This window comes from Opisthorchis viverrini (assembly GCF_000715545.1).
Source record: "Opisthorchis viverrini unplaced genomic scaffold opera_v5_167, whole genome shotgun sequence".
Classification (NCBI taxonomy): domain Eukaryota; kingdom Metazoa; phylum Platyhelminthes; class Trematoda; order Opisthorchiida; family Opisthorchiidae; genus Opisthorchis; species Opisthorchis viverrini.
Genome location: NW_008751825.1, coordinates 573,844 through 588,154, shown reverse-complemented (window position 1 = coordinate 588,154; position 14,311 = coordinate 573,844). Strand labels below are relative to the sequence as shown.

The window sequence follows — 14,311 nt, the reverse complement described above, 5'->3', positions numbered from 1 at the left end:
CGCGACCTCAAAAGACTCCAACTCTCGGCATTCCGTCTATAGTATGAGGAGGCTTTAGGCTATTTCAGTAGAGGTTTCTTCTTGCAGGTAAAGCTGATCATGATGAAAAACGAAAAAGCACTGAACAGCATTTTTCAACTTGTTGCCTACACTGAGAATACTGTTTTGTCCTCACTGGGAATCATCAGGGGTGCGCATTTCAAGACCTCCCGGTTAGAAGCCGAACACTAAGTCATCAAGCCGTGAGCAGCGTTCAACCCCTAATTAGACGAAACGTGGTGATATTTATCGACCAATCACTGAATTCACATAACATGATCACGTGCTGAATGGCTGTTCGATTGATGACTGTTCAGAATGGATAAACTTCGAGCGAATTACTCCCTAATTTGAGATTTGATCTGGTGTGAATTGCGTTGTTGAATAATTCTACAGCTCTGTGAGCGGGAAACCAAATCTGTTTGCTGCATCCAGCGATGTGCTCAAAGTCGAAAAGGGTCACCGTAGCAGTAGTTCGTACAGATATGCGATTGACTTCGAAACCAGATAGTTGGAGTTCGACAAAACCGCAATGACTGAACAAATCAATTCTGACACCGGTGCTACTAATCTGGCTGGCCAGTAGTATAAGCTAGCTTGAGGTGATTCAGAGTGATACTCGGATAAACCATCCAGTCTTTAGTCACCGTCGCTCCAAATACAGTCAGTCAAATTTCTGATGATCACATCTTCCCCTTTAGATAAAGTATCTTATAAAAATTCATCTCATGACTGCAAGGTATCCGTTATAGCGAATATACACTCATATGCAAATTAATTTGGTTTTCGAGAAACTCACCTGGAACCCAGCTGAATCTCTCGTTTGTGATGAGTAGTGCATTACACATATATGAATGTATCGCGATGTCTCGAATCTCGTAGTGAGTGAAAGGTACGGCTGCCTGGTGCAACACATTGAGCTGCCTGAAAACATCACAAACGAGGGATTCAGCTGGGTTCCAGGTGAGTCTCTCGCACAACCAAATTAGTTTGCAAATGAGTGTGTTTCGCTAATTTCGTGCAATTTGGCTTTAAAACATAAGTTGACGGAAACGTGGGGATTGTGTCTACCTGATGAGCCCCTTAAAGGGCGAAGCAGGTCGTGTGCTGTCGGCGAATTTTCAGCAGCCTTATGAGTAGTACACTACAAATATATATCCGTTATAGGTTTTTTCTTCCAATACGGGTGCTTTCCGATTGTAAACAACGGCTGGCTATAACGTTTCCTTGTCTTTGTGTCAAATTTGTTATGGGGAAAATGGCCATAGCAACAAATTTGTTCTTACAATTATTAGAACCGGAAGGCTGGATTCTTATAGATTGAAGCTATGGAAACTAGAATGTTAGCAAAAGCAACTTCGGTCTTTCTGATGATCCTAAACAATCAATCATCTCCGATAAATGTTGCCTGACCTGAGGATACAACTAACCTGGAGGGAATACTTGTGTCACGAACTGTTTCTAACCACCGCTGGTTCAAAGGGACAGCATGAGTGCCCACACATTTTCACCCCCGTACATCCTCCAAGTTTGGTTTGTTTACACAAAGGTTTGTTCCAAATACCGCCTCCTTGATAAACTGCCGGACAAAGGATGTGACTCGATTTATCTTGACTATTTTTCGACCGTCTTGAAGGACAATATTAATCTTGCGGGACAAAACAGCAAGCGTATCTGTGGAGGGCTAAGAAATGCATTTTCGCGCTTGGATTTAAACCTGTTTCGAGTTAGTTGAAACTTGAAAGACCTGTGGCTCGTTTTTAAATTACTCTGTCAGCCGTAATCTGAAGTAAGGTTGTGAACCGTGGCACTCTAGTTTGCTCCGTTGCAGAATATTCAATCGCCGATCGTTTGAAAATTCATGGGCATCTAGACTGCCTTATTTACCTGTGTCCCATCTATTCCAAAATTGACGAGAGTATCTTCCACGGACGCCTAAATCCCATGAGCAGTGTTCTGATTTAATATGGATGCAAAGCACGGCGAGCTTCACGTTTCCAACAAACAAATTACTTGAACTTTTGTTTGAGTGCCGAAAGTAGGAAAGACCTAAGCGAATATACACTCATTTGCAAATATTCGCTAATTTTGTGCCATCTGGTTTCAAGTAGAACATAAGGTTGACGGAGACCCGGGGACTGCGCCTACCTGATGAGCCCCAAAAAGAGCGAAACCGGTCGTGGGCTGTCGACGGATTTTCAGCAACCTTATGCGTAGTACATTACAAAGATATAGGCAAGACCCCTTTAATTTCGGTAATTTCATACAGGAGTGACTCAATCAGTAGAAGATCTATAGCTCTCAGTTTGACTAAAATCTCTGTAGTTCATCATTTCGAACGGAATATGTGAGTCACGATATAATTTACGGTATAGTGATATCCAAAATGCCCGGTCACAAAAGACTCCCGTCTTTTCATATAGGAAACTACTCATAAGGTTGCTGAAATTCGAACGGATGAGTCACGATATAATTTACGGTATAGTGATATCCAAAATGCCCGGTCACAAAAGACTCCCGTCTTTTCATATAGGAAACGAAACTTAAGGTTGCTGAAAACTCTCTGACAGCCCACGACCAGTTTCCCTTTTTTGGGGGCTTATCAGGTAGGCGCAGACCCCGAGTCTCCGTCAACCTTGTGTTGTACTTGAACCCAAATTGAACTGTTTTCGAGAAATACACTCATCTGCAAATCAATTTGCTTCTCACGAGAGACTGGATTGAATCTCTCGTTTATAATGTCCTCCAACTGAATGTGCTGCATGCCGGTGGCCTCAGGATTCAGTTGACGAAACCGGTCGTGGGCTGTCGAACGGTTTTCAGAAAACTTGTGAGTAGTTTCCTTTATGGAAATATACTGCGATATCTCGAATATCGTGCCGACTGAAACATGAGGCGGCCTGTGTGCAGCACGTTCAGTTGTGATATTTTCGGAAAAAAATACTAAGCGGATGGGTTCCGCTGACACATCTAGGTCATGTACTTCACCATGAAAATCGATGACTCATCAACTGAACATTGGGACTGCAGTCGTTGCTAACTGGATTCAGCAGCTGGCCGAGAACGAATGAGCACCTAAGAGCTATTACGGCTTTTTGCGCATTTTTTTCTAAAAAAAATTGTAGCTCCGAGCTTGGCCGTTGACCTGAAGTTATCTCGTCACGATTCGAGAAGAGAGTAGCAGCGTTCGGCTGATGAACAAAAGTTTGCAGTTTGATTGCCAAGCTCGGTAAACAGATGAGCAGCCACGTGACCAAACCACAGACAGCAATTTGAAACATTAACGTTCAACTCTCTCGATGAAATATGTTAGTTTTGCAGCTGTTCTGCAGCTTCGAGAAAATTCCCTTTTTCGCAAGAGTGACCACGGCGGTTCCATTGTATTTTCCCCCGGTTTGGATTCACTCCAATGGGGCTCGGAACACAAATCTGAAAGTAACAAGACGAACACTATTGTCTGCGTACTTGGCTTTTTTTACATGTGGTTCCCTAAACTTTACTGGCGACGAGGCCTACGACCGTTTTGGTTTTATAACGGACAAGAACCGATTTTTCCATGGACTGATCAAAGCTGGTATAAGAGGCTGCAGACGACGTTGAATCAGATCAAATGGACAGAACAAAACCAGTGTAACGGTGATACTACTGATTGGAGGCATGCGAGCAATTTGTTTTCTCATAAATCCGCTGTGCGTCTCTTGGAAAGTGAGATCTATTATGGAATTTGTGGATTCGCGTTCTAGCATTTACTTGCATTTGAGTAACAGCTAATGAATATCCAGGAAAGTTCAGGAAAACGCGTTCAAGGAGAGGATAGGTATTCAGTTTTGTAAACAAGATGCATATGAGAGTTTTGCTTCCCTGTCCGCAAGTCTGTAACTGTTCAGTTGGCGTTTTCTAACAGTAACCCTGCAGCAAAGACTTTGTTCCTTTAGGTCGCTCATTTTTGGAGGGTCAACTCAGCTGTGAACATCATTCTACAGTGATTTCACCATGCACCTTTAGAATTTCGATAAACCGCATGCAGATTTACAAAGTGCGTCACTTGGCTGCTCCGCTGGTAGTCACTGATAAGAGCAGAACTCATTAGTTAGGCATAAACCGTGATAATCAGACCAGGAATAAGGATGACTGTGAATACCTCAGTCCAAACGCCGAATCTACCCACGTTTCACTGATGTCTTTACGCCGCTGCAGTGGCGCTAAGGTGCGCCACGTGTATTCTTTCTCGTCGTCATCGCCGACAGAGAAACCAAATGATGTTACTGTTGCTTCACTATCATACAACCATGTCAATCTATTTCAACAAGACCTCATAATGAACAGAAGAAAGCAATTGAACGGAGACCTAGGCGTCGTCTGCCACAGATATCGGAGGTGCGCACACCTCCAACACGCAGTCAGACAGTCTGGGTAGATGCATGATTGCCATTAACATCTTTTGTCATCCATATCGTTAAGTATCTCCATCCAATCGCATGCATTCATCCAACAAGTGGATTTGCTGGTGTAGCGGCTGGTGCTATTGATGAGACTTGCGAGTAGTATGTAGTCTTCTCGTAACTCTGCCCCGCGTCTACTCGGGGGTGAGGTTCATTTATGAACTTGTGGAACTGCTTTGTAGCGTCTGTTTACAGTTGCGTGTTAGCCAATGAATATCGACGAACGTTCAGCAAGATGCGGGCGAATGTTCAATTTGTAAAAACATAGTGCATGTGGAACGTTTACTTTCCTGTCCAATAGATTATATCTGTTTACTTGATGTTCGCTAGTATGGGAGTTCGGGGCGAAGGGCTTCCATCCCTCTTCACTAGTAGCAATGAAGTCGCTTCCGCAACCCCCCGGATACCAGATCTCTAAGTAACGGACGTTATTTGAGGGTACCTTGGTACGTAACTGAGAAGGTTGCTGTAATACATTTGCTCTGATTCACGATACCTGAATTTTCACTCCTCGAGAATCAGTATGGTTGCAAAACCATTATACCTCTTTCGAATCGGACTATTCAAAAGTTTGCTGAAAACTCCTCGACAGCACACGACCGGTTTCGCCCTTCTTGGGGCTCATCAGGTAGGCGCCGTCCCCGCTTTTCCGTCAAACGTATGTTCTACTTGAAACCAAACTGCGCGAAATTAGCGAAATACGCTCATTTGCAAACTAACTTGTTTTTTCAAGAGACTCACCTGGAACCCAGCTGAATCCCTCGTTTGAGATACACCTACCTGATGAGCCCCAAGAAGGGCGAAACCAGTCGTGTGCTGTCGAAAAATTTCCAGCAACCTTATGAGCAGTACATTACAAATATATACATGTCTCGCGATATCTCGAATATCGTAGCAACTGAAACATGAGGCGGCCTGGTGCAGCACATTCGGTTGCCTGGAAACATCAAAACCGAAAGATTCATCTGGGTGCCAAAGGAGTCTCTCGAAAAACCAAATTAGTTTGTAAAGGAGTGTTTTTCGCTATTATACAGTAGCCTCTGCTTATAGGAAACAAACACGGTGCTGATGAGCAGCGTTGTCAACTGAAAACTTGTGAGAACTTCAACGAAGGATGCAGCTAATTTGTGGCCCTGTAAGCTATAAGGATCCCATCTAGAACTTTGAACCTCAGGTGAACACGAGGCTGGTTATTAACAGGATCACACCGGATGTTGTTTGGTAACTGGAGTAAACGTGAGATTGACTAACTCAACTGCACCCTGGTCGTATGGTCTGTAATCTCCACCCAGCAACTTTCCAACATGATCCATGTCAATTATTTATGAGTATTCCGGTGAGCATATTTCCGGTTGACACCTTTGGCGGTTAAGTTTATCACGATTTATGTGTTTGTCACGCCCGATTATTTCACACACACACAGAGAATTCAAGATGCAAACCTCCGATTTCACCTTCAAACGGAACAGTCAGATTCAATGGGACGGACATCGGAGACTCGGCGGAATACACCTGCGACGCGGGTTTTGTCGTTCGGGGTCCCCGCAATCGCCACTGTTTGGCCACCTTGTCTTGGAGTGGAGAGGACCCATCTTGCAGTAACCAGACCAACAGTATGTGAAGTGATTTCTGACTTTACTTTACCTTACCTTACTTTACTTTACTATCCTATACTTTACGGTACAAACGCACTCAGCAACTTGTGGTGACAAACGTTCCATCCTCACGCATTGGAGGAAGTTTTAGGCATACTTCCAACAAATTTGAGCGGGTTCGATGAGCAGTTGAGTGACCTTGAAAAGCAGCTAAACGCTGTGCTAAATTAGAGGCCAATCTGGGGCATTTTAAGAACGATCGATAACTTTGATGCAAACGTAGAAACGCACGCTTATAGCGATATAATACCGGATTCTAAGGGCACTGAATTACATCAGTAATTTTCTTACAAAGTAGAAATAATTACACCATTCTATTTGGATAGATCTCTCGGGGATGAACACATTGTGCTGGGAGCTTCCAGACATTGTCTTAAAAAGGAGCAGGAGGGAAAAAATTGAAGTCTGAATGGGGGATAATTCAAACCCCGAGAAACTTGAAAAAAAAACATTCTCTAGAATGGGTGATAAGCATAGCTGTAATTGGAGATAAAACTTGACACACTGAATTGCAAATTTGCCCGCTCAAATGTGCTGGGATTAGGGACTCGCCCAAATGAAACTGATCGAAGTGGAGTGAGTGGAGCGGGTAGCATCATTCGATTCACGGAATGATTCTGAGGAAATTGCTCCAGCTGTTACGGTGTGTTTTGACAGATGGAACATTTGAGTGGCGCACGACTGTAGAGTGAACGGAACAATCACGATGTGAAAGCCGAGACTCGAGCAGGCTGCCACATCGCCATGGGTACTGTTAGTGCTATAGTCTTTTACTAGAAGTAATATCAGAAGGTGAACTAACACTAACAATAGACTCTTATGTATAGCGGTTACCAGAGACACTAGTACAACTGAATAATACACAAAAGAAAATAAGAGACTTATCGAGTTCTTCGTTTGATAAGTTGTAGTAGACGCAGCCGAGGTTTTTGAAGGACGCAGAGGAATTGAATGCGGGTCTTGACGGAGTGTGTTGACATCTGGCCTATTGCTTTTCGTTTAATCCAAAACGATATCGATCCCAGGCTTTTCCTGCACAGTGAGTCGTGCGTAGGTTTGAACTGACTCCGGTCAAGGCGCTGTGTGATGAGATGAGCGTCGGTATGCTGCCGTCATTTTTTCGAATATATATGTTTACTTTGTGAGTGAGGATACGCTTGCATTGTTTGTCTTAGGATAAGTTTCCAATTATCTTGAACGTTCAAGACATAATCAAAACAAGAGTGAAACAGTGGGTGTGCATGCGTTAAACCACTGTTAAAGCGGTCGAGGGTAAACGTTGAAGGGATGGTAACCAACAGTACTAAATTAATTTTCAAGCTCAAATGGCTATACCCGATTCCCGAAAAGTTTCAAGTACTCTTCAGTCGAAAAAGACATGAGCTTCCTAGTCGCATGTTTGTTTCCACTCGAGGCCGTGTCTCAAATACCATTCGTCCAACGGTATTTTCAACTTTGTGCGCATTTATTCGACTACTCCTGCCAAATTTAATATAGTGATCTTACTACCAAATGGTAGTCAGACAAAGCTTACAGGCAGTCTAAGTGAACTATCGGTTGACGGGAGAAGAGCAACTGCAAAGCACGAGGAAACTCAGTGGTTAGGCAGAGAAACTACTGATAGGAAAGTCAGTAGTTCAAACCCAGCTGTGGCTTTTCGATTTCTGTTGCCTAACTTTGAGCAGTCTGACACTATCTAGACCTCAGTCTTCCTTTTTGTTTCACAGAATCTGTGCATCGCAAGAGGGCTGGCTATACATGTAAATTTGTTCCTCTGTAAACATCTCATCACACCATCATTGTTGTGTTGGCACCGCACAATGCAGCCATGCGTTTTTGGGGTTCATCGTACAGATCTTTCATTGTCATACTATGCCGCACGAAAGCAAGCAAGACGAAACAGAAGCATCTGTGTCAATGAGAAAAGCATATAGATATGGTTTTTTCCAGCTTCATCCTTCAGGAAGGCACAAATCTCTCCCACACGAATAGACTACACGTCCCTCGAGCAAAAGCATCAGGGGAAATTGAAACGGTTCGTTCCTTAGGCATGATTGACTCAGTAGTGCGTCACAACAGTGAACTCGCCTTAGCTGAGCAACCATCATCGTTTGTGAGCGACATATTTGGGAATAGAATGGAGCATCCCACGATCGCCCAAAAGCCATTGAGTTCCCAGTTGTCACGTGTGCTTGCTGTGTTTTTGTAAATCATCTTGTTTGGTGTTTTCACTGGTCACCATCCTAAAAAGAAGCAACCGACATTGAGAAAATGTTTCGGAAAACCGCAAAGTGTCTCTTTGATGATGCGATTGTTGAACGAGTTGAACCTACCAGATTATGTGATATCTAAGTACTTGAAAAAAAAACGAATTTTGGTAAGTAATGCATAATTGGGGTGACTAATAAGGTAATATCTGGATATTTGCTGGCAATCAGAACAAGGCGCACCCACCTGTAAATTTTAGGAGTTTCAAATTTTGAGTGTCGGTGACAGGTCGAGAAGTAGTGAATAACTGTTCAACCATTGTTATGAATTCATCATCATCATCATCGACAGAATGACGTCAGTGTTCAACACCGATGCTTCACTGCCATACAACCATGGTCTAGTTGAAAGACTTATTGTGAAGAAAAGAGTAAAGGTGGAAGGGAGAGGGACTAAGTGCTAGCTTACCACGATCATTCCGAGGTGCCTATATCTCCAGACATTCACTCAGGCAATCTNAAAACATGTCCCAACCAACGCAGCTTCTGGTGTTGGACACATTCTTCAATGGAAGTACCCGTTACACAACCGAAAACACGCTTTCCAACTGCCTCATTACGGATTCGTCGACACCAACCCACACGAGCTATGGTCCAGACACAACGATTTTCGAACATCTGTAGACGTCTCAGGTCCGCTGCTCGAATAGGCCAAGTCTCACAGCCCGCACTGTAGCTTGATACACACGTCCCTTGATATTCAGGGATAAACCATTCTGACGCCATCGGTGTCTCAAATTAGCTAACGCCGCCCGAGCCTTGCAGGTTCGTGCATTCACCTCATCTGTCACACTACAATCAGAACTGATACGACCTCCAAGATACGTAAAACGCTCCACAACTTCGAATGCGTCTCCCTGGATTGTAAGCGACTGCGTGTCCACGAGCATGGTCTTGTACAAGCTCCCAGCCAGCAAGTAGGGACTACGGTTCAGTTACCGCTGGCTGATCGGCGGTTTGACTAAGCAGGATACAGGCCACTCGTTCTCAACTCCAGCAGTTCAAACGCCTGTTCCATCGTTGGGTGGCTGTGTTACGCGAGCAGCCAATCAAAAAGTGACCATGTTTTCAACCGAAATACTGAATCTTGTTTCGAAAACAGCCAAAGTCAGGATTGAAGATGACCTGTGAATAGGCATTTCGATCATAACCATGCGATTATTAATCGTACAGTGAACCGGCAGCGGCTCAGCAAGTCAAGATCAACTCTGATTGGTTAAAACAGTTCGGCGCAAATAAGTGAACACATGGAGCCAGTAATATCCTAGATAAAAGAATAAAAATCGATCAGAAAGTCGATTGGTGTGGTCAGTGGTAGGCAACACAAATTGCCAGATGAAATCAAATGTTCTGATTTTCTCAGTTCGTGGAGTGTTGAACACATGACCCGTTTTGAGCACGTAAAAGAGGCTGTATACGATTTATCTGTAGAGGTTCTGTGATCTAAAGCCTGTGATTTTCACAGGTTAAATTGCTTTGTAAATAACATCGTCAGTTTTGGTAGTCAACGCTTATCACCAGTCTTGACAGGGAAACGGTGGACTGAACAAACGTGTATTTGATTTGCGCAGACTAAATGTTTCGCGTACTTTAATGCCATTCGCGCATCCTTCTTTCGCCCACCTGTGTCGACGCTGTTTCAGCCGAGGAAATCACGTAGGACTCAGGGCCACAGTGATCAGATTTCATTCCACTCATATCTTCACATCGGTCCATCTTTCACCACTGAAAGCGATTAAGGAATCAGAGTAAATCAGGTAAATAAATTCGTGGGAAACAGTTCAAGCTGTGGTTACGATAAGCTTAAACTTCGACAGCTAACTTCGACAGCTTGCATTAGGCCATATGAACTCAGGAGCAAAATAAGACAGAGCAATGTTGAATACTGATGAAATGCGGAACGAAATATTGATTGAAAAATGGAAAAATCTCCCTAAACTACGATCAATCTGATGAGTAAAATTTCCATCTGAGAAGTTGTCACACGAGGAACCAGCCCTTGCGTGATCACATGATGTTTCCTTGATTGAAGATGAGTGGTACTATCGTTTTCTTTCGGTGAGAGGTAATCACACTGGTAAGCAGCCGCTCATGATTGACTGGTTAGGCACGGGTCGGAAGGTTTGAGACTCTCCGGAGTTTCGTGAGATGCGTACTGCTGATGGTTCCCAATAAGGATGGAACAATTGTACAATGCTTCTCGGCTTTTCAGTGCAGACTGATTTCACTTATCGGATAAAGTCTCGATTGAAAACGAGGAACTGTTTTCTGTCTTAGCCTTGTGAAGATGACGGAAAGACCAGATTGTCACTGTGGCATGTGTCAGTTCATTGAGTAGGTCCTTAGAAGTGGCCAACAATACTGAGGAGTCGGAGGGTAGTTATATTGTGAACTACGGAGATCCCCGTTCAGATCGTATCCACCCTACTATAGTTTGATGTAGTGAAATACGTTTTTCGCATTATTAGTTTCTCTGTCAGCAAAAATACGCAACGAAAGTCTGTGGAATGTCTGTGGCGGTCTGTCGGGATAAAAACGATGTAAACTGTGGAGCTCCAGACTTTGATTTTCCAAGTAATTGATTACTTGTTTAGAAACAATCTTCAGTTTTGCCAAGACTGCCTGACACATCATTTTTATTTGGTTTTATTGCTTTTACACTTTCCCAATGGTACCGTCGCAACAACCACGGCTTCTGGATGAAACCAATACGCTTCCTTGCTGGTAAACTGAAGCCTGCTTCAGTCCACCCTACATGCCAAATACCCGCACTCGTTCAAGGGCACGACCGGAACAAATCTCGATGTTCTCGCTGGATATCGATCGTGACGACTACAAATCCGGTGAGGTGATTGAGATAGCATGTCAGCCGGGCTACAAAGATCCTGAACGGGATTATGTCGAAGCAGCGTGTGTCGGATCCGAATGGAAGGTGACAAAATTGAACTGCGAAAGTGAGTTTGTTGCTGGAAGAGTTTCAACTCTATCTCTGCAAAAACCGACTTAGCATTTGGATAAATCTGGGTATGGTTCTCACGCTGGCGGCATCTGGAGTCACGCCACTTTTGAGGACTATGGCAGGAAAGGAGGTCCTACAAGGTAGTTTGATATATAAACTGATTTACATACCTGTGTGTTTTAGCCTGCAAGGTCTTCAGATACTGCCAGCAGTGCTTACGCAATAAGGGAACTTCACTTTCCCATCAGCTACATGTGAAGACAAAAATGATGTTTTTTGTGTTGACAGGTAATGTTAAATGCCCATCTTTCTTTCACACAGATCGATATGCACCTTTAAAATATTGGATAGATTAGGTCTGTCCCACCTCTGCTCACCTATACTTTTGTGAGGTTGATCAGTCGAGGGCTATTCCCGTAATACGCTGCGCTGAGGAAGGTTTTCATGTTAGTACCTTTCAAAGTGTTTTTTTTCGGTTTTTATGTTTAACTGAGAAAATATATGACCTCCCCCTGTAAGAGGACAACCTTGCTGTTACAGAAAACGTTGGCAGTTCAGTTTTTTTTCGAGACAATTTTAATTCTTGTACACCGAAAAAGAGTTTGTTGAATTCAAGCTTTGAAGATCTGCCATTCTTGTCGCTGTTATCCCAACATAACACGTTAGACCCCTTTTTACATGGAACTTTGAAATGTGAACAAAGAACAGCGGAAAGCGATTGTGTCCAAAGGATCACACATGTGAACTCTGCTTAGAGGTGGCTGAGCCACGCGAATGAAGGTTAGAGAGTAGGAGAAAACAATAGGGTTAGTTGAGTTTTGTTCACTTTTGTCACCTTTTTCAACGTAAAAACAACGGATATCCTTGTAATGTACTACTCATAAGGTTGCTGAAAATCCGTCGACAGCCCACGACCGGTTTCGCCCTTCTTGGGGCTCATCAGATAGGCGCAGTCCCGTGGTTTCCGTCAACCTTATGTTCTACTTGAAACCAAATTTCAGTAAATTAGCGAACATGCACTAATTTGCAAACTAATTTGATTTTTCGAGAGACGCACCTGGAACCAGGCTGAATCTCTCGTTTGCAAATGAGTGCATATTCGGTAAAAACAAATGATTTCAGTGCGGTCTCGAAAATTCCTTTTACATCTTGAATTTACCAAAATATTCGGCTGCAGTATGCTTGGTGGTGGATTTTCCTTGGACGAGTGATGGAAAGGCTATTTAACCTCTTTTTATTTTCTGACTAGGAGTGCACTGTGGTCCTATACGTGACCCACCGCATGGGCACGTGGTGTACAAGTCAGACAGACGATACCAAGCCGAAGCGCTCGCTGTATGCGCGGAAGGTTTCATCGCCGACTGTGGACCGTCCAGCGGAACGCAGGACAGCACAATTGGTAAGTTAGCCTTCCTTTGGAACGGCTTGACTTGAGGTCTAAGAACCAAGTCTTTGAACGTCGAGGATTCATCGAGCCAGGGAGACTGTCCTCCAAGTTAGGGGTTAGCATAAACGTACGTGAAGAGTTCGACCGGAATGAATTGGCCTTTTGTAACACTCCCATCGTGATATGATTACCCATTGGCAATGCTTTGGAATATAGGTAGCTCTGGTGCGCTGGTTGGTTGTTGGTCTGTTCGCCGAGCTTGGCAGTTGGATTGCAAACGTTTCATCACCAATCGATGTGACATCGTCAGTGCAGGGTTGAGTGGGTGAATTCCTCCTCTTCTGCCTGTGATTATATAGCATATAAACAGTATCCTGGTAGTTCAAAAAGCGGTCTTCACGTAGTTTGATTGGCCTCCCATGAATCTGACATGGTCTCAATCTCCTGTGTCTGGTTGTTTCGTTGGGCGCATTCAATTCGGCAGTTCTGTGTGTAGTTGTTCCCTTGTGATTCGGCCGTCTCCTTCTTGCTCTGTGGTGTGAGTTTTGTTCCCTTGATTGGTTGATTCAGCGGCCTTCTTCCTTTGATCCAATTAGTCCGTTGGTTGCCGTTGGGTTTCTTGGCTCCGAGTCCCGTGACTGTGTGGTTCTTTTGCTCGTAATGGCTGATAGACTGGGTCAATGTCGATGTGTTTATTGATCTATTTTTGTGTGGAGTACCACGTTGCGGCAACTTCTCGCTCCCGTTTTGTTCTTGCGTGAGGCAGTATTTGAACATTGTCCCAATTGAACTTGTGTCCTTCTCTGTCTTCGTGATTCGAGACAAGTGACATTGGGTCATGTCTTCTGCTGGCAAGCTTGTGTGCGTGTATTCTGGTAGCAAGTTTTCTTCCTGTCTGGCCAACATAGCGTTTGTTGCAGTCATTGCATTTAAGTTTGTAGACCACGTTAGTCTTCTTCAATGCATCCAAGCTTACCTTTGGTTTCAAGAGAGTTCTTCTCAACGTTTTTGTAGGCTTGAAGGCGACTGTAATTCCATGTTGTCGTAGATGTCGTACAGTCATCTCTGCCACCCATATCTCCAAGATATCTGCTTACCAAAATGACTGGTTTTCAGCCGATGGAATCACCGTACATGTATTCGGTTAAAGAGTACACCGTCTGACCAGGGTACATGAACTTATTTCACCTGATAGATCGCACATTTCGTTCAGCGCTCAAGGAGCCAGGCAGTGCGTGACCACATGTGGTAGTTTCCGCAGTTGAAGAGGGAATGGCACTATGCCCTGTCTAAGTAACAGCTAGTCGTTCTGCTGATCAGGCCCTCGTGGCCAAAGGTTTTAATGTCCTGCCAATGGCCTGGATGTCTGCTATTCCATGAGATTCATGAGGTCTGCACTGCTGCTGATTCTCAGTGACGATAAAACACCTGTACACTGCTTCTTGGCTTTTCCTCACAGACTGGCTTTACTCGCAGGACGAAATCTCAGCGTAACTGATGAGGTTCCCGATACGGAACTTCGACTGACGCGTAGGTTCGACAATCCCGAATATCAAAAGGAA

At 44.0% G+C, this 14,311-nt stretch overlaps 1 protein-coding gene across 1 annotated transcript in view; it reads left to right on the top strand.

Moving 5' to 3' along the window:
• Positions 1-5,904: 5,904 nt before the first annotated feature.
• T265_14275 (hypothetical protein) overlaps positions 5,905-14,311 on the top strand; it is a gene marked incomplete at both ends in the record, with an annotated part of 24,366 nt that continues 15,959 nt past the window's right edge. The window contains 3 exons of the mRNA XM_009172906.1: positions 5,905-6,094; positions 11,139-11,357; positions 12,612-12,761. Coding sequence (XP_009171170.1) covers positions 5,905-6,094; positions 11,139-11,357; positions 12,612-12,761 — 559 coding nt within the window. The remainder of the gene's footprint in view (positions 6,095-11,138; positions 11,358-12,611; positions 12,762-14,311) is intronic.